The following is a 24,632-nucleotide window of genomic DNA, read 5'->3' as shown; positions in this document are numbered from 1 at the left end:
TAAGACATGTTTCTTCTAACATGACCAGAAGAGATCTAATACCTTGAAAAAATCTCTTAGGCAAACCCATGTCTATGTGAAATGTGTGTCAGCTAAGCAAACCCTCTACATATATTTTGTCAGTCACAGTAGTCTACGCAGTAAATTTTAATGTTTTGCGTCAGGGAAGTAGTCCATGAAGTTCAATTGAATGGAAAAATAAAAAAGATGATTTAATTATCTCAAAGAAGACACACAAATTGGTTCTTTAATTTTTGACAGGAGGGGGTTGAATTTCCACTCTAGTTTCACATGTTCCCTTTTTACCTTGGAAGAAGGGTCAGTCAAAGTGAAGTCATATCACCTCCTACAAGTTTTATTTATACAATATAGACAATTGGCTCAGAAGATCAAGCCTACTACCGATCTTCGACCATCAACATTACACGGTAACCAAAAGGTGTCACTGTTCATAAGACTCTCGATTTCGAAATGGCTGAAGAGTTTTGAGGTGCTAGTCCCAGCAGAATGTTCTTCAATGATAATTAGGGCAATCCACTGGGACTCTGCAGCCGACCACCGCAATGACATCACACTCCAATGTCTCCAGTCATTGTTGGAAAGTTGAAAACTTTACCTTTATTCCAAATGGTGATTGCACATGCAGTAGGTGGCCGGGGACTGGTCAAACATCTTGAAATGACCTATTTTGATGGCCAGATGGTGGGAGAAGGACAGGTACAGGTTTGCATGCCACGATGCAGAGAGAGTGAGGGTGACCATGCCTAGGGCCTGCAGTAATGCAACCTGATAGGGTGCCTGGGAGTGCCCAAGACATGTAGATACCACTCTGATCAACATCTACAGCTACTCTCTAACCTCCTATGTTGATGACACTCAAATTGTGGGGTCAGCTTTTAACAATGATAACATTTTCAACGAATTCCACAACTGAATGTGTGCAATGAGTCTATAGATGAACACACATTGCCTGAAATTAAACTGAGGAAAGACTGAGGTTGTGTTATTTGTAAACCTCACTCCTACCCGGGCCCCATCCTGGTGGCTGAAGGAACTGTGACTTCTTCTTATCCCTGTGACTAAGGCAAAAACAATCATTGACTAACTGACGTTTGGTAGCCAGGTCAATGCTGTTGTTTCCTCTTCATTTGTCACTCTGAGGTTGATAAAAAAAATGTATCCCATATTGTTAGACCTGGCATTCTTTGCTTGGTTTCCACTGACTTTTTGCCTCTGCCTTCTGTACTTTATGGTTTTTTGTGCTGGACTTTGTTTTTGCTGGTTTATGTACTCTGGGCACTTTGCCACTGCTGATCAGTGCCAACGTGCAAGTGCTCCCTATGTAAATTGTGATTATGATTGGTTATCCATGATTGGCATATCTGATTTGCTGGCAAGTCCCTAGTAAAGTGCACTGAGTGTGCCAGGGCCTGTAGATCAAATGCTACTAGTGGGGCTGCCGCACTGGTTGTTCCACCCACACAAATAGCCCTTCAAATATAACTCGGACCTGCCACTGCAATGTATGCACACGCAGTTTTAAATAACCCTGGGCGTGACACTACGCTTCGCCCACGTAGTGTACGTAGCGCTGCCTGCTTCACAGTTTTCGAAGTAGGCGAAGCAGGCAGCGCTACGCACACGCCAGGGCGAAGCGTAGCTGCCTGCCACCCACCACCCACCTCCCGCCCGCCCTCCTTTTAAAACATACCCTAATTGTAAATTAAATAAAAGTAAAGACACTTACCTGAAGCGCGGTGTCTCCGGGGCTCCCTCTTCCTGGTTTCCAACTTCTACTGACAAATGCGCATGCGCGGACGCCCGCGCATGCGCATTTCTCGCAAGAAATGCGCATGCGCGGGCGTCTGCGCATTTGTCAGAAGAAGTTGGAAACCAGGAAGCAGGAGCCCCGGAGACGCCGCGCTTCAGGTAAATGTCTTTACTTTTATTTAATTTACAATTCGGGTATGTTTTAAAAGGAGGGCCGGCGGGAGGTGGGTGGCGCGTAGTGGGGCTACGCGGAGCACGTAGTGTGCGTAGATTTGGGCACACTACGTGCTGCTTCACGTAGCCCCACTACGCCCATCCTTAGTTTTAAACTGCCATGTTGACCTGACAAGAGCCCCCAATTGTCTGCCCCTATCCTTCCCTTTTCTTACATGTAAGACACCCCTAAGGTAGGCCCAAGGTACCCATGGGGCAGAGTGCAGTGTCTGCGAATGGTAAGACATGTACTGGTTTGTGTTACCTGTCCTGATAGTGAAATATTGTACATTTCATTTTTCACTATTGAAAGGCTGTCTGTCCCATACGTTAACATGTAAGCTGCCTTGTAACATCTTACAAGTGTAACTTTCCATTGGGACAGCTAGAAATGGAGTTTAGGCTCTCTGTACTCAGTATTTAATAATACACCTTTTAGTAGCGGTGGTTTTTAAATTGTGTGTTTGAAAATATCACTTTTAGAAAGTGGGCACGTTCTTGCTTTACCATGCTGTGTGACTCTGCCTGCTTGTGTATTCACTGTCTGGGTTAATATTGACAAGAGCTTGGGAAGTGCATTCACTCTAGACAGTCACAAGGGGGTTGAGGTTTTCACGAGAACCAGGATAGGCTGTGTCTGCTCTGCATAATTCTGTCTCCACCCCCTGCAGTGAAGCTGGGCCAGGGATGACAGAACTGGTTTTACTGAGCTCAGAGACTCATGAAACTAAGACTACAAAAAGAGAAAATAGGGTATATGTATTAGACCCAAACCCCCAGAATTTTAGATTACTTCTGGAATCAAGAGGCACCTCTGCTAAGGATAAGAGCTGAAGAACTTTGAGGAGGAGTACTCCCCCTTTGCTGTGTGTGGCATAGCTGGGTTGGTCTGAAGTTGCTGCTTCTGTCAAGGAGAGGACAAAGACTGAACTGTGATGTAAATCCTGCTTGAGAAGGTCTCCAAGAGCTTGAAGTAGAGCTTGCCTCCTGGTCTGAAGTCTGAGGGACACAAAGACTTCACTTGCATCATTCCAGAACTCCACTGATGGGAGTGCTGACCTGTCTAGTGGTGCCACTGCTAGATCTGGACCATTGGAGGTATGTATTAGGCTGCCAACCCCAAGAAGAAGATTCCCAATGCCGTCTTCAACGCCACTGCCTTCACCGACACCGTGGTCACCACTCGCTGGGTGAGCGCAGCATTGACCTCGATGGCACTGCAGCCCGACGCCTGCACCTGGGTCAAGGGCACTGGTCATGGAGTGCATGAAGCGCCGCATGTCTCCGACTGATGCCAGCATCTTCCGCACACTATAACCGGGTTGATAACCGATATGGGTGTCTGCCCGACGCCGCACTGTTGTAAGGAACTGAAGCAGTGACTTTGCATCTCCTCCTCTGCACAGTAAGGAACCAACACCTCACCTCACCTCCCCTGCAAAAGTAAGGAACCAACACCTCACCTCCCCTGTGCAGCAGTATGGAATCAATGCCTCACCCTCCCCTGTGGCAGTAAGGAACCGACACCTCACCTCCCCTGTGGCAGTAAGGAACCGAAGCCGCCCAGCACAGGCACCACATCACCTCCCCGACGCCATTGTTTGGACCATCACAAAAGGTACTGTGTCTCTGAGGGTCCGTGTGACTCCATGGCTGGCCCATGCACCTCATGATCGGCACCGTACTTTGTGTTGGTACCAGCCAAGACATCAAGATAGCCCCAATTGGAGATTTTGTCTTATAAGAGCTATATTTGTACAAGAAACCTTTTACAAGTGATATTGAGTATGTTGGAGTTTTGTTATTTTGTTCTTGTTTGGTTTAGATAAAGAAACTTTATTTCTCTAAACTGGTTTGGTGTCCATTTTGTGGTGTTTTCACTGTGTTACTGTGGGTTATATACAAATGCTATACACATTGCCTCTGTAGTTTAGCCTGACTGCTCTGTGTTAAGGTACCAGAGGGTGAGCACAGGCAAACTTAGGTTTGTACATTACTCATCCTGGACAGGGTGCAAGCCACTGCCAACTAGCGACCCTCATTTCTAACACATATATTCCGACTAATGCCAAACAAATGTCATCACTGCTTTAGTCTTATCTAAACATAACTATTGTAACAGAATATATGCGAATATGCAGGAACGATATCTGAATAGACTACAAACTCAGCAAAATGTGGCAGCTAGACTGCTATTGGGTATTCCAAAATTTCAATTGGTCTCTCAGGCATTCTATAAGATGCACTGGTTGGCAGTCAGAAGTCGTATCAAATTCAAGGCTCTCAGTATTGCCCATAAGGCCTTGCACAACATCTGTCATTCTGGTGATAGACTGACCTGGTGCCTGGTAGATGCTGCAGTCACTTTCAGAACACTGACATTTCATAGAAGCCTTTTGAAAAAGAATTGATTATTCCACACTGCGTTTTTCAATTCTTTCTACTTATCTAATAGAACATTTTCCATAGTCATCAGAAAATGTGAGTTCCTGGTGGTTGTGAGGAAATGGGTTGTATTATATGGTGGTGCTGTGTGACCCCCACCATGTAATACACTTACCAACCACTTTAAGGCTCCTAGGTTTCATTTGTCAAACCTTGATCTCAACCCTGGGTAGCTGTGGCTCTGAGCAGCAAGGCTTACATAAAGGAACAAGTATAAAGCATTTCAACAGCACCAGAAATTGACACAACACTCATGCACTAATTGATAAAAATAGACAGCATTTTTAGAAGAATTTAGACACCAAAATGAAAAAGAACCACAAGAGGATTTCAGAGTTATGGAACTTACAAGAAATAATAAATCAAAGCATTTCACTCAACCATGAACAAGCTATGGCAAATTCACCATATTTGATACAGAAACTTTTCAAGCAAAACTTGGTCAAGTATCAACGCTACGGGGTAAAGTTACTTGTTGTGACCAGCTTTGGCAGGGAGCTAGTCAGGGGGGCCAACAAGGTCCTCAGAAACAGTTATCTCCACAGAAGAAGCAGTCTTCAAGCAATTGCAGGTACTTTATCCACATTCCAATGGACCTCTATTGAGTGGTAATGATGCAAGGTATGAAGGATGCTGAAGATACTTGAATGATTCTGTGGATGCGACACGGTTGATGGGGGTCTTCCTGCAGGCACTCCTCACTCCATGAAGTGTCACCGGCACAGGCAATCATTCCTAGGTCGAAAGCTCACCCTCTGAGGGTCCCAGTAGCTCTTCAACAGCACTTCCGGGCTCAGCAACAATGGATGCAACTCTGTGCATCGGGTCTTGTTCCCTGGTACTGCACAGTGGTGGTCATAGCCGTTTGAAGACTTTGGGCTATCAACTTGCCCCAGCAGGCTTCTTCAGCTGTTTGTCTCTGTGCTGCAAACAGGAGGCCAGTGGACTGACTCTTGGAGTTTCTTGGCTTTGCTGTGCTCTGGAGACAACTTCTCCTTGAGCAGGACATGGCAGGTACACTCCCTATCTTTGCTAGTTACCAGGTGCAATAGGTGCTGTCCTTGACAGAGCAGCCTCTTTTTGCTGGTTCTTCGGTGCAGAAGGGCAGTATTTCATTGGTTCTCCTTCCAGGTCAGTTGCGTTCTGAGATCCGGGTACCAGGGGTGCCCTCTTAATGCTCAGAAAATTGCCCCAGGACAGGATGCTGTTGGTAGCCAATGGGTTGCCAGGTTCCCTCCCACCTGGTGACCCCCTTCTTGTTGTGTGGCATCTGGTCTCCAAGGATGCACCAGTCTGCCTACTCTCAAGATGGCGAGTTCTAAATAATGGAGCAGCCCATCACCCTAGTGGTTCACATTTGCCCTTTAAAAGGCGGCTTCCCTTTGAAGCTTGCCTTTTGGGGCTAACACCTATGTGGCTTCCTGGCGAAGGAAGGTAACACCTCCCTGGCCTGAAATCCCTAATTGTTCACCTTCCAGAGAGTCATTGGCACAAATTCCCTGGAGAGCAGAAAGTTGTCTCATGAAACAGGATCCATGTGTGCCCAGGAAGGCAAAAGAGTTTTAAAGGCAATAAAGGGCAGCTTTGTAAAAGCTGCACAATGCAACAAGCTACATTAACATCGACTTGAGATTCAAAGCGAGCTTAATGTAATGAGTTGTTTGATACCAGGGAGTGCCCACTTTGGTCACGCCATTCAGGAGTTAGCACCGCTGAGGAATCAGTGTGCAACCCTGCTCTCGCCAATCGGGCGACCAAGCCTTAACAATAGTAAAAATGTCAGTTTAGCATTTTTGCTGTCAGAATATATAAACTACATGTTCTGTCAGTGTCATATGCCGAACCCTGCCTTAGGACTCGGTAGGCCGGTGAGAGAAATGACTGAAACAGATGCACACGGATAGTGGAGCCTTTACCACTGCTTTCAATGGCAAAGTCAGGCTGGCAGTGCACAACTGTTCTACCAGTCCGCAGTGGAAGACTTGGAGACTCGTTTACCTGGGCAACCTCCAGGGTGGCACAAACAGTGCTGCAATCTCAGAGGTACCTTTCTAACTTACATGCACTGGTACCTGTGTACCCTATACGAGATGCTTACAAGTAAGCTAGCCATTTCCATTTGATTACAGTCAATTTGACATACACTTTAGAGTCAGGGCACGGGCACTGAGGTCTGATTAGCAGTCTTCAGTGCAATCTCAGAGTAAAAAAAACACACCAGCATCCATTTGAAAACTTGGGGGTGACCGCACAAAAAGAGGCATTTCCTCACAGTGGTAAGTATACATATGTGAATAATAACTCCTTCATGTTACCTATACGTATGCAATTTGGGTGGTGGACGCATTTAGTGGCATCAAGGTCGAATGGTCGTGGTGGTCTTGGCCAGCCAACATGACAGGTATGAATTGAGTGTACTCACTCTGGCACAAAACATCCATCAGAATCCTGTCTCCAGTTGACAAGCTGCAACAAAAACCAAGCCATCAACAGAATGGGTTACACAGGTTGTTGGGAGGCTACAGTTTTATAAGCTCAGTATTTGCATTAAAAGTGGGCTGTGGCAGATGGCATCAGGGCCCCACCTCAACAGACATGCATGCCATGCAAGCTCGATTGCAGAGACTGAGGCCTAATGTGACACAGAGGAGACCACTGATCAGGGGCAGCTCTTCCGTTGGAGCGGAGGACCGTCACCCCACTTAAATGCCCCCCAAAGCCATAGAGATGAAAAATAAAATGATCATTTATTACCATTTTGTTTTTTCATCATCTCATCCTGAACAGAACGTCAGGACAGGGCGGGGCCTGCTGAGTGGCAGCAGGGAGGAGTATTAGGCAGAAGCCTGCCTGTGCACGGTTTAAAGTGGCCAGACATTCCCACTTTAAACCTCTCAACCAAGCTGTCTTAAGTCATGTATGTCTTAAGACAGCCGGGTTGAGAGCAAGTGCAGGCTTCCAGAATGCTGAAGAGTGCCAAGAGAGGGTGCTCCCTCCAATCAGAGCGCTGCTCTCATGCTGGTTAACAGTATGTAAGCAGTGCCAGGATTGGGCCAGGGAGTTTGCTGGTACCCGGCACTGCAATCGAGTAAAGAAGAGGTCCAGAGAGGAGGATGTGTCTGGTGTTTTTCTTTTTGTTATTTTCTTTTGTGTGCACTCCCATCTCACCCTCTCCGTAGATGCCAGCCACCACTGCCATTGACTTAGAATCATATCATTCAGGATGAGGATCTAGATCAAGTATTCCTCGAATTGTGAAAGAAGATGTACCAGACATAAATCACAGATGCCGGAAAGTTTGATCTGACTGTGGTTGAATGAAGAAGATTATACCATTGAGAGGTGGAGATCCCTGAATCCTTTCCTAGAAGATAATGTGAAGAACCTTGGCCAAAATGACTGTGCTGTAAAGACTCTGATGATGTAAGGCAATTGGGGGTGGACGTTTATAAGGCTGGACATATGACTCATCCATTATGCATACCAAAGATTTTTGTGGTACTTAAAAGTGGGGTGATAAACATAAATCAATATTTGGAAGGTTTAGGGGTGAAACATTATTAATTTATAGTTGGGTACATCCCCCTTCTCCTCCATGCCGAATACAGATACGAGGAACACAAGTTATAACTTTGGGTTTAACATTTGGATGGATGATGCTTCTTTCTCTGTCCTTGGGTGGATGAGCAAGGTATTGATTCAGGCAAGTGATGGATTTTAACCCATTAAAACAGACCAAGGTAGGTTGATGGGGCACAAACACCTCACCTTGGAGCGGTCCTGATGCAAGGTGATCTTGGCACCTAATGGCTAAATATGTAATTGATTAATAGTTTTACAATAGTCATTTGGAATGTCTGGGGCATGAGTACTGTCAAAGGTAACATGAATTCCTCACACAAAAATGGGTTCATATAGACTTCTTGTAAAACTGCCATCTGGCAGCAGTGGAACGAATGAGATTACAGAGTAGGTCTCAAGGGCAGGTACTCTCCATCATACGACATGGGTGTCCTTTGTGGCAAGTTAAGGGCTGCATGATGGTGAGCATAGGTACACCCTATTGGTGAGTAACTAGATGGCACATCAGTGGTTTTGGAGAATGTGTATGCCACCAGTGTCAAGCAGCTACTGTTTTATGCTTTACTGAACTAACTACTGGCAGAGTGGATGGTTCACCCACTACAGATAGGCAGAGATTTTAGAAGTGTTTTTGATGTTGTGCAGAATCACTTGTATTCCTCATGTCCTACACATCAACAGACAAAATGACATAGTCACTAAGGGACTGGCTGGTTGGTGAACTCCCTGCAATGCAAACTCTCAGATGTGAGGGAATACTCACTCACTCATTCACCGAAGCATGACCTTCATGTTAGAATGGATCATGTGGTTTGCTCTAGATCATGGCAATCATCTGTGCTTCACACAGAATATCTGGGCAAGGTGATCTTGGTTCATAATACGCTCATACTGAGTATTAGATGGGGAATGCATCCTGCCCCAATACCCACATTTGCCTGAAATGCACCATGCTGAATGACCCCGTCTTTTGCAAAATGCTGGGGTAGTTGATATTGGGGGACTTCACTAATAACTCAGGATCTTCTTTCTGCCCCTTAGTGGAATGTGAGGCATTCAAACTGTTGCAGGGATTCTGCACCTACACAGAACTATGCGCAGGAAAACCGGACCTCGGTGTATAGGGTTGTACCAACCTATCACCTTAGTACCCAAAATCCCCAAACTGACTAGCTAGAGTGTCTCATTCGTTCTCCTCCAAACTCACAAAGCTACAAATGATTAGACAACCCAGAACACAACACTCCTGACTCTCTCAGGAATCGCGGTAGCAAGACATACCCGTTTGCTCGCTCACTCGTACTTGTCCACAATAAGAATTGGCATAGTCACTGTAATAGTTTAAAATGTTTATTTTAACTATAGTGCTCTACAATACAGTATACGAGCCACTACCATCAGCAAAATGCATAAACTCAAAATAATTAGTATTGTTACAATTGCTTAGAGTACAAAGGGGGAAGTCATTATATAAAGACAGTGGAAAAAGAACTATAAGACCTAACCACCCTCCCCTTGACTGGAAGACATTTATTATATACAAGAAGATCTCTGGGCTTTGACAGCAGACCCCATACCTTAACCCCTTCCCCGCTCATGACGGAACCGTTCCGTCATGAGCCACGGTTGCCGTGTGCTCATGACGGAACGGTTCCGTCTTGCCACGACCGTTGGCGGCCGCTCCGCCCACGCGGCGCTGTTTCCCCGCCTGTGCGGGGGGACAACGCAACTGGGCGGAGTCATGACGGAACCGTTCCGTCATGAGCACAGCTCAACCGTGGCTCATGACGGAGCGGCTCCGTCATGAGCACAGCGCCACCGCGCTGCCCCCCGCACCCCCCAGCGCCGCGGCGGAATTCCCGCCACGGCGAAGGGGTTAAAGCCTGGATGAAAGGTTTACATCATAAGAACAGCATAGCTCTTCTCCATGGAAAGGCTTTCTCCAAGTGTGTGTTAAAACAACATGCATCCCCGTAATATCAAAACATGAGTCTCCAGCATTGCAGCTGTGTTTAGCATGTTATGTCTGGGTGCTAGGGACTGACCAGAACAGAATAACAAGGGGCATTGTTTATCAACCTTGTACAATGTGTTCAGACTAAACTGCAAGTACCCAGCAGAGAACGTGAAAAGCAGGTGGCTCTCATGTAAATGGCACAAACGGAGTCTTGCAAAAATAAAGTTATGAAGTAACATGCACAAAAGCAGCATCATGGCAGCAAAGCTCATGCTAACTTAGCAATGTCGACAATGTCCCTAAGGGCCTATAATTAGAGGTTCTTCTATACAAGCATTAGTGGGAGTCCACAAGGTTATAGACCATGAGTTAGCCACCCTGGAAGACTCTGCCGATCTGGAGATGGGGAAAGTAGCAGAATGAAAACAGACCCCCTTTGGCAAGTCAACGATAAGATAGGCAACTCTAGTGAGGAGTTAACACTATTTAGACTATGCTTCATATATGGAAAAGACTCATGTGGAGGAAGACAGAGGAGACAGGGTGTTGGTGTGATTGATTAAACCTGAAAACAGGGGCTTCTCAATTACATCAATTAGAGATGAAAGGCATCTGTTACTCCCAAGCAGAAATCAGTAAGATAAGATCATTTATGGTTACTATAGGACACTATATGGTCTGTGTGTTTAGACAGTGGAAGCGTATCTGAAAAGGGTAACCCTCCCACAGATGACCCTGAAAACAGGGAGGATATGGATCCTGCTGATCACAGTCCAGGAGATTAAGGGGTAATGCGGAATAAGGCATCTCGGAAGATGCCTGATGTTGGCGGGCTCCCACAGGACTTTTACATCACACATTGTGGATCACCTGGCCCTGAGACTAAATTCACTGGTACTTTTGGTACTGGATGCTTTCCCCCTAAAACCATACAGCCCGAGGTTAGTGATGCTCTACAAGACAGCCTTTGAGCCTGGATGCCTATCTCCTAATACCAACCGAGTGCTGATTGTCACATTTACTAAACCTGGGAGGGACCTTGTGGAATGATCTCATACAGGACCCTCTCCATGATCTACACTGATGACAAAACTCTAAGGAAAATATTGGCTAGGAACTTGCTACTGTAACTGAGCTGGTCTATGCATAGATCAGAATAGGTTCATAACTGGAAGCTGCAATTTAATAAACATTGGAAGATTATTCCAAAGGCTTTAGGAGGTCCTCCGACACGCCCTATGTGGCCGCACTTTGCTCTCCTGGATCTCAATTAGAGAAAGCCTTTGATATCTTGAGCCGGAAATATCTATTCCAGTTAATGAAATTCAGTGTTGGAAGGAATATGATCAAATTAATCTTGCTGGAGTACGCTAACCCCATGGCCTATGTGCACACAGTTAAGCTCATCACCACCTATCAAGTGAGCATCAATGTTTCCTCTGTCACCCCGCTATTTCCCTGACAACGGAGTCTTTGGCAGCCAAGCTAAGCCTCGAGGGATGCCAATAGGTAATTCTGATGTAGTAGGGGAGGGGTGTGGAGATGTGCATTCAATCTAACTTTACACAGACCACTTGATGTTATTCATTAAGTATGTGGAGACTGATCTAAATTCAATCACAAAGTCCTTGGTTGAACTGGAGAGGTAATCTGGTTTGGGTGTCAACCAGGCTAAATCCTGTTTGTTCCCCGTTACATCAGGATTGGCTCATAGTTGCATTGGTCTGGGGAGGTGGTGACCGGAGATGGAAGCGCAACACTTTTCCTTATCTCGGTATAAGGGCATATCATTCAGACATACATATATTGGAAGGAAACCGGAAGACCACAATAACAGCACTGAGATCCCAAATCTTGTAGCAGCGAATCGGGTTGGCCAAACCAGTGATGCTTCCTGAGGCCCTCTATTATTTTGCTACCATACTGATATTGCTCCTGAGGAACCTTTTTAAGTGGTTGGCTATGCTATTTGAAGACTCGTAATGGGGGGCATGGAGGCACAGGGTAACACTGGCAAAGTAGAAGTTTCCTACGGGGCAGGTTGGGCTGGGGACACCTGATTATGAATTACATTACAGGAAGCCCAGCTGCAATGGGCTGTCTGATGGATAAGTGACCAAAAGCTAGAAGAAATAGGCAACAGGAAGGAACAGAGGTGTGGTGGACTCTTCGAGACCTATTAATATCGGATGCCTGACAGCAGGGGAATCTCCCTAGGATGGTACAAGTTGACTTGAGAAGTAATATTAGGGGGCTATGCAAGACACACCATGTTAAGCCGTATCCTCCGGTGACTCTATTGGCTGGCCCCCATAAGTGGCAATGCTTCTTTAAGTCAATGGAATTGGCAAGCCGAGAAGTTAATGGAATTTCTATAATTGGGATATAATTAAAGACAGAAGCTTGGTTTTATGCAAGGCACTATTGAGGGAAATTGGATAGATCACTCTATGAGAATAAATCGAATTGATTAAGGACATATCCCCTAAAGTGTCCCGAAATGCATTGTTTAAATATATCCAATGTTACCTCCTGCATAGAGCCTATAGGACACCCAGGAACAATTACTAAAATGCAACTTTGGCATCCTCTGGCTGTCTTTGCTGCGGACCTAAACAAGCTGGGTTCATGCATATGATTGCCTGGAGATTGCAGTTTTACTAGAACGAGGTCATGGAGACATTGCCAGAGGGGTGGGACATAAAGAGATGTACAGAGCTAAGGGATGCATATTGAGGATCTTCCAGTACTCTATGAAGGGTAAAGATGGCACCTAATTTTTCGACACTGTTATTAGCTAGGAGAACTATCACAATAGCATTGAAAGCCCAAGGAGCCCCATCATTAACTAAGTACAATAGTATGCTGAAGAGATCATATACACAAAATATAGATCTTCTCAATGTCTTTGATAAAACTAAAATATCAAGAAACTCTAAAAAATAATCAAGGTATCTACTATGTACTCATGTATGATATCTAATTTCTAAATGTAAAATCAAATTCTGGAGCTGGTGTACATAAAATGCGGTACGGCCAAATTTAATTTGGCATCCTGGACTCCTCTTGTATCATTTACAGAAAAGGCAGGAAAATCAGTCTAAATAAACCATTATTTTCATTATGGAAGTTTTACCTCTCGGAAATGGTGGGTGGTCCCCTGAAACAGATTTGAATGTGAGAGTAAGGCCTTCTTCTGTAAAGAAAATAGATATAGCGAAATTAACTCTAAAATTCAGGTTAAGCAATTTGTGATGATACTCAGTTCCACTATGGTGCACAATATTTATATCACAATCAGAATTCATATCATTCATCATAGTAAAAATATCAACTATGATGACAGATAGTTATATTCTGCTTCCTCCTATATTTAACTTTCATTTCAGGTCAAACAAATCCAAAATCCTGTGGGGGCCTGTAAAATAGTAACAGGATGGGAAAAGCCAGTATAAACTTGGAGATCAGTAAATGCTTTACATATATGACAAGATCAGAGATTACAGCCTTTAAAATTGCTTTTTATGGTTTAGTGAGCTTGTAAATTGAGACATTTCTGTAAAAATAGTTTAACCACAGGTCAACATACTGCATTATATAATGTTAGCGAAATACTACAATCACACTAAAACCAGCTGACAATGTAAAAGTCTTGTAGGCACGACTAATCTAGCTCCAATGTTGAAACAAACTGGTTGGGAGCAATAACATCCAGTACTAGATCTTAAATAAGAGTTCAATAAATAACACACATGGCACGATTTTCCAGTCAATAGAAAGAGGCATAAAGATATTATAACTGGTCCTTCAGACAGCCAGTGATTGAGATCAAATTGTCAGGCAAATTTATTCATCACAGCTGATAATGGAAAATTATCACAGAGGGCCTTATTACAAGTTGCATGGTACTTGCAGGTTGCTAACGCAGCATCTACAACTACAACTACCGATACTGTGCGGTAACACCCTGTCAATACCATGCCATTACAAGGTAAGCGTGATGGAATGGGGAATAAATGTGAGGACCTGGATTTAACAGGTGTAAATCCCAAAATATCTCCTATTATATGGAGTGTAATGCTCACATGTATCACCTGCTCTCAGCATAAATGTGAGGCCGGGGGGTGGGGGGGGGGGTAGGGCAGTTGCTGGGTGGGAATGGCATGAGAGGGCTTGAGAGAGTAGGATGGAGCCGCACCACCCACCACTTGAGAAATTACAACTCAGCAGGCAGTTGCTGCAGCCAAAGGCTCAAGTGGTTTCATCAGCTGGTAAAATTGGGTCTGCTGTTCCCACAACCAGAAAAACCGGATTCAGTGACATCAGCCCAGTTCTGATTAGGTGTGGTGGAATTCCATACTGGAATTCTGTACCACTCTCCTTGTCATGAGGGCCAGAATGTCTGACTGTGTCTCTGATTCCTGGACTCACAAGGACAATCTAGCAATGTCAAATCAAATAGACTCTCTGTATGTAATGCAATTTGCTATTAAAAAAGACAATGTTGAGCGAGAGTGTTTATTATATGTAGGAGAATATGATCACAAAAGAAAAATATATGTATATACAGCTTAAATAGTACCCACCTAATTTAAATCAAATAGGCAACAAAACATCACAATGAAATACAGTTGGAATAATAGGCATAGAAGCTACTTATAAGGGCCTTGATTCAGAAAAGTAAATCTATGGGGGGAGATATCTGGACATGTTGATTTCAGCCTACACAACAATCACCATATCTGCCATTAAGCAACTCCAGGTGGAGAGTTTCGCCAAATAGTAGGATTACCTACCCTTCCTTCTTGAGTTCAAAATATTTTATTTAGTTTTGTTTATAGATAATAAACATAGACAATACAGAAAAAATATTATATAGAGAAAATACCTATTCACAACTTATAAATTACAAAACCAGCAAAATAATTACAAAAGGTAAGAAAATGGTACATATTCATATGAAACATAAAAGGGGGAAGGAAGGGCGGGAACAGTTACAAAAAACTAATGCACTTACTATAAATAGAGCTACTATATCTTATAATTTAGTGTGAAATAATTGCAATAAAAAGAAAGCCAAGCTATAAATATAACATTAAGAGGATAAATAAACATCAACAGGTATCCAAAAAGAGTGATAAGAGTTAGAATTATGAATAATCCCATTCATGGACAACTGAGCACCTCTTCTCGTAAAAATAACCCAGGACCACCAAGCATTAACAGATAATATAGAAACATCTTTCCAACAGAAAGTAATGGATTTCAACGCAGCTGAAATTAGGAAATTGAAAAGCTTACCTTCTAAATCATTTAAATTCTGTGACAAAATAGCAGATTTGCATATTAACATTTGGTAAGAGACATCAACATGAATCTTTAAAATCTTTTTTATAACATCCCAAACTTCAGTCCAAAATTAAAAAACTAAAGGGCAATCAAAAAGCATATGTTGTAACGTACCTGGCTGCAATTTACAATGCCAGCAATTTGCAGATGGAGGACGTTTGGCTTGGAACAAACGTAACGGAGTCCAAAGACAATTGAATAAAATATAGGAATTGGTTTGGTAGAGTGAAACAGGTAACCATCCAGATATACTACTAAGCCAAATATTTTTCCATGTGTCAGTAGACAAGGAAAGTGAAAGTTCATTATTCCAAAAAGTTGAAATCATATCTATGTTGTTACCTAAAGTATTTGATAATTTTGTATATAGAATAGAAACACCATGAGATGATTTGGAAACAGTTGGAATATAGATTGATAAATCAGCTATAACATTAGAAGTAATAGCATGAGGGAAAGAATCTAAGATTGAATTGCACAAATATTGATATTTAATAAGGTCGGACTGAGATAAACCAAAACTTGTTTGTAACGCTTCAAATGAAATGAAAGTGTTGTTGGAATAAACATCTTTAAGATAAAAATACCAACCTTAATCCATGAATACCAGAAACTAATATTTCTATTCAATTTAATGACATTGCTATACCATAGAGACAAGTCATCAGTATTATTCATGGGAAATAAAAAAATGTAATCTAGGTCATTAAAAATCATTTTAGTGGATTTAAGAATAACCGATTTATGAAAAAATGATGCATTGTTAGACATGGTTAACAAAGTGAGTAATGGAAATGGATTTACTATCGATTTCTCAATATATAGTCAAGCAGGTGGATTATTTAAAAAGGAGTGATTAAACCATATGAAACTTTGTTTTAAAATAAAGACTTTATGATAAAGAAAAAAGTCAGGTATACCAAACCCAGCATTATATTTGGGCACTTTTAATGTTGTATAACTAATACGAGGTGACTTGTTGTTCCAAAGAAACTTGGAGAGAAGTTTATCAACATCTTTGTAAAACTTTAATGGAAATTGAGTAGGAATCATGGCAAGGGTGTAGAAGATTTTAGGAGCGATAGTCATTTTGATAGAATCCAGTCTACCCAACCACGAAAGATGTAATGATGACCATTTGGACATTTTGTCTTTCATATAATTTAATATGAAGTCACAGTTTAAAGTAATTGTTGATTTTAAGGATGAAGAAAATAAAATACCAAGATATTTTAATTTACTCTTTTGCCAAATAATTTCATTCATAGGAATCATATCAGGAGTACAATAAATATTTAAGGGAAAAAATTCAGTTTTGTTAGTATTTAATTTGTATCCAGAAACTACAGAATATTTTGCGATAATTTCCAATAAGGAAGGGAATGAGGATATAGGATTACTAATAAATAAAAGGACATCATCAGCATAAGCTAAGGTTTTAACAATAACATCCTTAATATTGATTCCTTCAATGTTATCACATTTTCTTATAGAAGTAAGGAAAGGTTCAATGCCAATTAAAAACAAAAGTGAGGAAAGGGTACAACCTTGTCTTGTACCTCTAAAAAGGGAAAATTGATTCGAAACTTGGCCATTGATAAATAAACGAGCAGTGGGGGCAAAATATAAAGCTGAAATCATACGAATAAAAGAATCACCAAAATTGAATTATGATAATGTATGAAATGAAAATTGCCAATGAATTTTATCAAAAGCTTTTTCAGCATCTAAGGCTAAAATTCCTGAGGGTAAAGTTAAAGTTGAACTTTGTTCAATAATATGTAGCAGAGTTCTTGTATTATTTGCAGAATATCTATTCTTCATAAAACCAGATTGGTCAGGGTGTATAATAGAATCTAATATAGGGACTAATCTAGTAGCAAGTATTTTAGTATATAATTTACAATCTTGATTAATTAAAGATTCAGGACGGTAATTAGTCACAAGAGTGGGGTCTTTATCCGGCTTGGGAAGTACAATAATTAAAGCTTCAGTAAAAGAACCAGAGGTACTTCCTGTAGAACCAAAAAGCGTAAAAAGTTGAAATAAAAAAGGTAAAAGTTGTGGTTGAAATTCTTTGTAGAATTCCGCCGGAATTCCATCGGGACCAGGAGATTTATTTTTTGAAGGGATATTATGGCTAATAAGATTTCATCCTTAGTAATGGGTGCATCAAGTCCAATTTTATCCGATTGTGAAATCTTGGGCAATCCACATGTAGTTAAAAAAGAATCAATTAAAGAAACATCCTGAAAGTCGGGCTTATTATATAAATTAGAGTAGAAATTCAAAAATTCATTAACGATTTCTTTATGAGATAAAGCAATTTTACCATTAGGACCATGAATTGAATTGATTTGGGTTTTATCTTGTTTTATGCGTAAATAATTAGCTAAAAGTCTTCCAGATCTGTTGGCATTAAAGCTAAATCTGGCTCTAGCATTAGAAATTTGAATGCCAGCTCTTTTACTAAGAATTGAGTTAAACTCATAACAAAGTTTTTGTAGTTGAAATCTATATTGAGGATCATTAGATGTAATAAAAAGTCGTTCAAATTTCGCAATTTGTTTTTGTAAAATTTTAACATTTGCGTTAAAGGTTTTATTTTCGTGGGCCATAATAGAGATCGTTACACCCCTAATATAAGCTTTAAAAGCATCCCATCTATTAATCATAGAAGTAGAACCTTCAGGGTTGAGTACAAAATAATCTTGAATGGCAGATAAAAGTTTTGGTTTGTTATAATCATTTAAAACTATGCCTGTATTCATTCGCCATCTAGATTGCTTAGTAAAAGTTAAATCTAAATTCAAAACAAAAGAAATCAAAGCATGATCCGAAACATCAATGTTACCAATCTTAGGAGTAGTTACAGAGTTAATTAGTTGCCTGGAAACTAATAAATAATCAATTCTAGAATGGGAATTAGGAGGCTTTGAAAAAAATGTGTAACTTTTTTTCTGTAGGGAAATATAATCACCAAATATCAACTAACTTAGTGGTTTGAATACATGATTTGAAAGCATAATAAACTTTAGAAGGATGGAATTTAGTAAGAGATAATCTATCTAATAAAGGATCAGATATTTCATTAAAATCACCTCCAACAATTAAAGGACTATTACCAAACTTTAGAACCTCCGTTGTAAGATTAGCCCAAACAACAGGGTCATCCGCAGTAGGACCATAAACATTTAATAAAAATAAGAATGAATCATGAACTTTTTAACGATTATATATCTACCATCAGCATCTGAATTTTTATTCACAATTTGACAATGTAATTTTTTTGCAAAAAGAATAGCCACACCATTTTTTTCATTAGCAGGAGAAGAGACAATAATATCAACCCACTTTTTCTTCATATAATCTAAGATTTTGTCATCTATATGAGTCTCTTGTATAAAACAAATATCCGCTTTGCAATTACCTAAGTAATCTAAAATGTTTGTACGATTAACTGGATGGCGCAAACCTTTAACATTTAATGAAACTACTTTAAGATTATGAACATTAGCCATAATAGGAGGGTAAGAGAAAAGAGATCAAGAAGAGGAAAGTAACAAAAGATAAAGAGAATGAGAAAAAAGTAGGTCCAGAACAAGCAGAAGGGAAGGAGAAAAGAAAAACATGGAAAAAGACGACAAACAGAAGACATAAATGTGAAAGGTGAAACGCATACACGCTTTTCAAGCATGACCGGAACCGTTGGAGCCCAATGTAAGAGAATATCAGCATTTTGTTAGAAAAGGCATAACTGGCAGTAATCAAGTAGAAGAGTCATGAGTATCCATTGAATGCTGTGATTGCTGATCTATAAAGCGTCTCAGTTCTTCAGGGCGATGAAAGGATTTCGAGAAATTATCTTTCCAAATACGCATCGTCGATGGATCAAAAAGACCATATTTGAAGCCAAGACTTCTTAGCTGAGAACGAAGAGCAGTGAATTCCTTGCGAATTGAAACAGTTACTTTGGCAAAATCTTGATGAATAAATATTTTATTCCCATTAACCATCAGTGAAGGGATTTCTCGTGCTGCTTTTCCAATTAAAACCAAATGGTGGTGACGAAGAACTTTAAAGATGATTTGTCGCGGTTTTGTGTGCTGAGCGTTTTGATGGGAGGGAATCCTGTGAGCCTCAATTACAAACTTTTCTGGAAATTTGATTTGTAAGAGGCCAGGAATTAGATTCTCCAAATATAATCTACAGTTAGCTCCCTCAACATCTTCTGGTAAATTAAATATGCATAGATTATATGGTCTATTGCGATTTTCCATGTCCAACAGTAGCGAGCACATAGGTGAAATTTTCACCACAAGTGGAGTGAAAGCATCGACTTTAACCCTATTATCTTGTATTTTAATTGAATTTTCCGATATTTTCATTGACAAACTAGCCATTTCTTTGCGTTTGTTTTTAACCTCAGACGCAATTGTATCTGTATTAGCACGAAGAGCCTGAATTTCCTCTAGTATTAAAGACAAGGAAGGTTCAGATGACTCTACCACTTTTGATTTAATTGGTGGAGGAGAAACCTGCTGTCTCCTTTTAGTGTGAAGAGAATTTTTATTATCAATTTTCTTGAAAAAATACTTAATTTTATAAATAAATAAGCAGTTTGTAAGAAAATAGAATGAAAGTTATGAAGATATCCCAAGAAAGACTGGTGAAGCAGCTAAAGTGGGCTGTGGTAGTGGCTAGGCCCAAGCCAGGCCCTTTCTTGAAGGATCACTCCGCCCCCTTCACAGAAAGCCTGGCTGTATCTGAAGGCAGAGCTGGGAGCAGGAACCAGGAGCTGAAAAACACCACTTCCGTCGCTCAAAATCGAAGGAATCTACTCCACAACGCAGGTATGGTCCTTATACATGCAGCGACCTCCTTATAGTGAATGTTCTGACAGGAATTCGTCATTAAACAGTAAAAAACGGGGGAAAATGCACTAGAGCTCACCGGGAGGCGGCCATTTTGAATCGCGCGTCTCCTCTTGTTGTGACCTACCCTTCCTTCTTACATGAGTGGGGACACACAACTCAAAATATGAGCATATAATTAATATTTGCAACTTTACAGTGTATACACTGATCAGCATAGTTCTACATAGCATAAGCTAAAAATTTACATCTATATTTAAACAACACCTGTGGAAAATCACACACACCTCACAAACACTAACACTAGAAGCACAAAAATCAGTGCTTAGTTTGTGCTGGTGTTTTCCGGTAGTTGTCACCAAAACTTATTTGTAAATGCCGGCATATATTTTTGGGAAACCACCACATGGGGGCATGGTGTGTGTTTTATTAGTAGAGAATTGAAGTATTTAATATAGCATGCATGCTGATGCTCGACCTAATCAAGGCCACATATAGGGTACACATGACAACATGACTTCAACTCTTAGTTCTTGACTCTTAGTTCTCTTAGAATATGTTCAAACTAGACTCTACTTTCACACTGGTCACGATTGACTATCCTCAAATAACAGACATCTCCCCCATCACCTAGAGTCAAAACTAAATATACTAATCTTTTCACCTTCTAACTTTCCTTTTTACAGTTCTTGTGTCTGCTGCATTACAGGTGACAGCTACAGCAGCAACAACCCCTCCTGTGACAAAGCCACAATGGAGACAAGCACCACAGCACAAACCAGGACTAAGCCAGGTGTGCCTTACTGCTAACACGGTCACCCCACACTCTGATCATCATACCTCAACACTGCCATATATGATTCTTGTTTTGATATGCATAGAAATGCCTTCATCACGTAGTTAAATTGTCAGTGCATTAGCCTCATAGCCTCATCCGCATCACGTAATTTCCTCATGTGCAGGTCCTGTGGTGCCAGCCACCTGGTTACCTGCCCCCAGCAACAATACGCAGCACTGCCTGTGTGCCAACCTTGACTTACCTTAGAAAAAAGATTGATGATAGAGCCTTGCAAGCTAACATAAATTTCAAATTCTAATAGGCTATATGCCTCTCTCCCTCTGAATAAGTGTGAATATAGTGAAAATATAATTCTAGTACCCAATATGGACCCCATGTTCAGCATGTTTCACCAAGAGGCGTGACGTGAAGTTACAGGTCTGTGTCATTAGAGCACAACATACATCTTTCATTTTTGCAAATTTATTGCTGAGTATATGGCTATGTATCCTGTCATCCACTCAATTCAATCATGCTTCCTTTGCAGGCAATCAGAGTGTGTACTTTGTCACACTACCTATCAGTCTCTCCCATCTCAGCAATATCTGCCTCTGTCACAATCCTCCCCGCAGCTGTCACCCAGGAAATGGCTGCAGGTGTTTCATCACTACGTAGCACTAGCATGTTCCCACTCTCTCAAACTACTACTTATGTTGTGATGTTTCAATATTCTATAAGTGTCTCTCTGCAAGGTGCAGTGACAGAACATTCCCTGGTTCCACACAGTGGTTCACCCATCAGACCACACCAGGAGACCTCCTGCAAGCAACAATCGAGGTCCCACGATCTGTCAGTGAGAGAAGTCAGTGGTCTTAGTGCATAGATTACTATGAACATCCATGCATTTCATTGGCCCCCGTTCTCATTGTAAATAAATATATGATCAGTTATCAATTTGTTCACGTGAAAGCAATATGCCATGCGTCCCTCTGATACTTAGCAGCATTAACGCTAGTTATCACATCTATAACGGTGGTTCTTAGCCACACTGTCACAATTCTAAAACTTTTCATCATTATTTTCTGCAGCTGCTGCATAAAACGACATGTTCATGGCCCCGTTTAGGCAGGAATAGGCAGTAGCTGCCATCATGTGGTCCTTTCACACAGTAAGAATGTGTGGCACTGTCAAGTAAACCACTATCGTATTTTATGTCCATGGGCCCATAGCAAGCCCCACATACTCATATGTATATGCCAGGTGCTAGGTTGCTTGTATTCCAGTTCAGAGAGGACCTTGCCTGGTAGCTCGGGCTGGACTGTTCCCATGAGGAGCAGGGCCAAAACTGACTTGTATCTGGCTGGGTCCAAACTGAGGTGGCATGGTGAGAAAAAGTAGGATGGGTTGGGATGCTACCCCAAGGGATTGCCAGTTGCTGAACAAATTGCAAGCAGTCTTCCCATCACCTTTTGTGTGTTTCATGCCCCATTTATCTCTTCTGGAGTGGTATCAATCAGTGCCTTTATGTTATAGTGCAACATGTCTTGCTGTTTGCGACTGCATGCCTCTTCACACTTGCAAATGTCAAAGCTCCAATTGCCATTTCCCTCCATTCCAGCACCTTCCACTCAGGTGCAACTCCAATCTTCTCTCAGTCTTTTCACAGACAGAAAACCACAGGTGATTTAGAATCCTCTGTCAGTAACCAATCTCCACCTCACAACCTCTCAGGAGTCAAGAACATAAAAAACACCAAAGTGACTAAATCAGTTGAGCGCACATGCAAGGGGTTAGTAAGGGCAAAAGCTGCAATCTATTAGAATGAGTTCCTTGATACAGTCCTCTCTGCAGTGTGCAATTCCTGAAATATGGGTAACATCTCTACCCAGCAGCAATAGACTCCTCATACAGTTCCTTGCTCACCAGCGCAGGTCATGAACTGTAGGGCAGAGGCACATGTCTCAGTTTACTGGTGGATAACAACCACCAAGGCCGACAAGCCCCAATGTCTACAAAAGCAGAAAAAGATCCTGATCCACAGGAATCCCAATGTTTCAAGGCGGAGGATACAGACGCCCTTTCTATTGCTCACAACAGCGACCATCACCCAAATGAAGGTTTTCAGGTATTAGTCACTGCCCCATCCTCAGACATCACACCCTACTTATGTTTGCATGCATTTCAACCCAGAATATGCCTGCAAATTCTTATTTTGTTACTAATTTGGAGTAAGCACCAATTGCACCTGCCTTCCACCAGTCTGACCTCTCTTGTGTGCTTTGGTCGTAAAATGGGCGGAGTCGACTCCTGTAGTAGGCTGAGCTGTTTTTGTGTTATAGATTTGTGTTCATGCGCCATTCACCCTTGGGTCACCTAATGCACATCCATCTACAGACATGGTCACACTGTCCTAACAGGGCCAATACATATCGAAGTATATGCAATAAAATAAAGCTTGATTTAACCCTTTCGATGCGCATGACGGAGCGGTTCCGTCATGCGCATCGGTCGCGCTGTGCGTATGACGGAACCGCTCCGTTACGGCTCCGCCCGCGCAACGAACCTTCAGCACAGCGCGGTAATCCGCGCCGCGCTGAAGGGGATAAACCTGAGAAAGGATAACAAACATGAAACTGTTGTGCCAGGGACGGTCAAAAGGGGTAGGACATAACCTGTCCTTGGGGAGAGGAGAAATAAGCACAATAGCGCCTCAGTCCAGAAAGGGAGAGTGGACTTCGAGTGTGGTGGACAACTGAAACAAGCATTTGCAATGCAATTGGTCTCACCTTCGGGACCTTATATGTATTAAGGTATGCAGCACATTAGCCTGGGTGCTGAAACATCTACTGTTCTTTAACATGGAGGGAAAGTAAGCACCAAACTGCATGACACATCAGGTATGGTAACACATGGAGAGAAATATTGCCTTTAAGCAGGAAATGGTCTTATTCAAAGCTCTGTTTTTAATATAAAATCAGGGCCTTCAGTGGTCATATCACTGAAAATACAAGATTTGAAAAAAATATTATTGTCTACGGGTGCTCTTGGAAGACAATTTCTATGGACTGGAATCTAGAGTATACTAAAGTGATTCTGGTATTTTACTGACCTCTACTGGTCGTTTCTATCAAGACAGTTAAATAGAGGCAGTTGAATAAGCAAAAAGCAATTCTGGTGTTTTACTGACCTCTACTGGTCATTTCCTATTAAGACAGTTAAATAGAGGCAGTTGAACAGAAAAAAAAAGTCCCTAAGCGGAAGCAGACAAGTCCTAGGGCTGATCTCCAGAGCCCACAAAGTACATACACATATAAATACATACTAAATTATATACAAGAGGTCTCGAATGCTCGACCTAAAAAATCATGTTGAAAAATGTCAAGGCAAATGTCTATATGCACTGTACCATGGAGAATATGAAGGAATATGTAATATGAAAAGTTCAAACAAATATTCAAAGGCGTAGAGTAAGATCCAGATGTAAGAAAATGTCCAATATGTCCAAATCAATGAAATGTCACTCTTCAAATCAGGCAAGGTGCAATTGCTGCCATCCTGGGTATGAGGCCAAGAGTTCCTAGCCGTCTTCAATATCCAAAACCTGGACTACATGGAGCTGCTTCTGCAGTGCAGGCATTGCACTGTGCAGGCACATTCAGACACC

At 41.7% G+C, this 24,632-nt stretch overlaps 1 protein-coding gene across 8 annotated transcripts in view; it reads right to left on the bottom strand.

Moving 5' to 3' along the window:
• The window catches only part of HDAC9 (histone deacetylase 9), a 779,881-nt gene that overhangs the window by 654,602 nt on the left and 100,647 nt on the right, over positions 1-24,632 (bottom strand). For 7 of the 8 annotated variants that reach the window (XM_085630924.1, XM_085630925.1, XM_085630929.1 and 4 more), the window contains exon 2: positions 13,104-13,163. The exons of the other annotated variant lie outside the window; for it this stretch is intronic. In XM_085630924.1, coding sequence (XP_085487050.1) covers positions 13,104-13,163 — 60 coding nt within the window. The remainder of the gene's footprint in view (positions 1-13,103; positions 13,164-24,632) is intronic. 8 annotated transcript variants of the gene reach the window in all.

Source organism: Triturus cristatus, chromosome 10 (assembly GCF_964204655.1).
Source record: "Triturus cristatus chromosome 10, aTriCri1.1, whole genome shotgun sequence".
NCBI lineage: Eukaryota > Metazoa > Chordata > Amphibia > Caudata > Salamandridae > Triturus > Triturus cristatus.
This window is presented reverse-complemented; position numbering and strand designations above follow the sequence as displayed.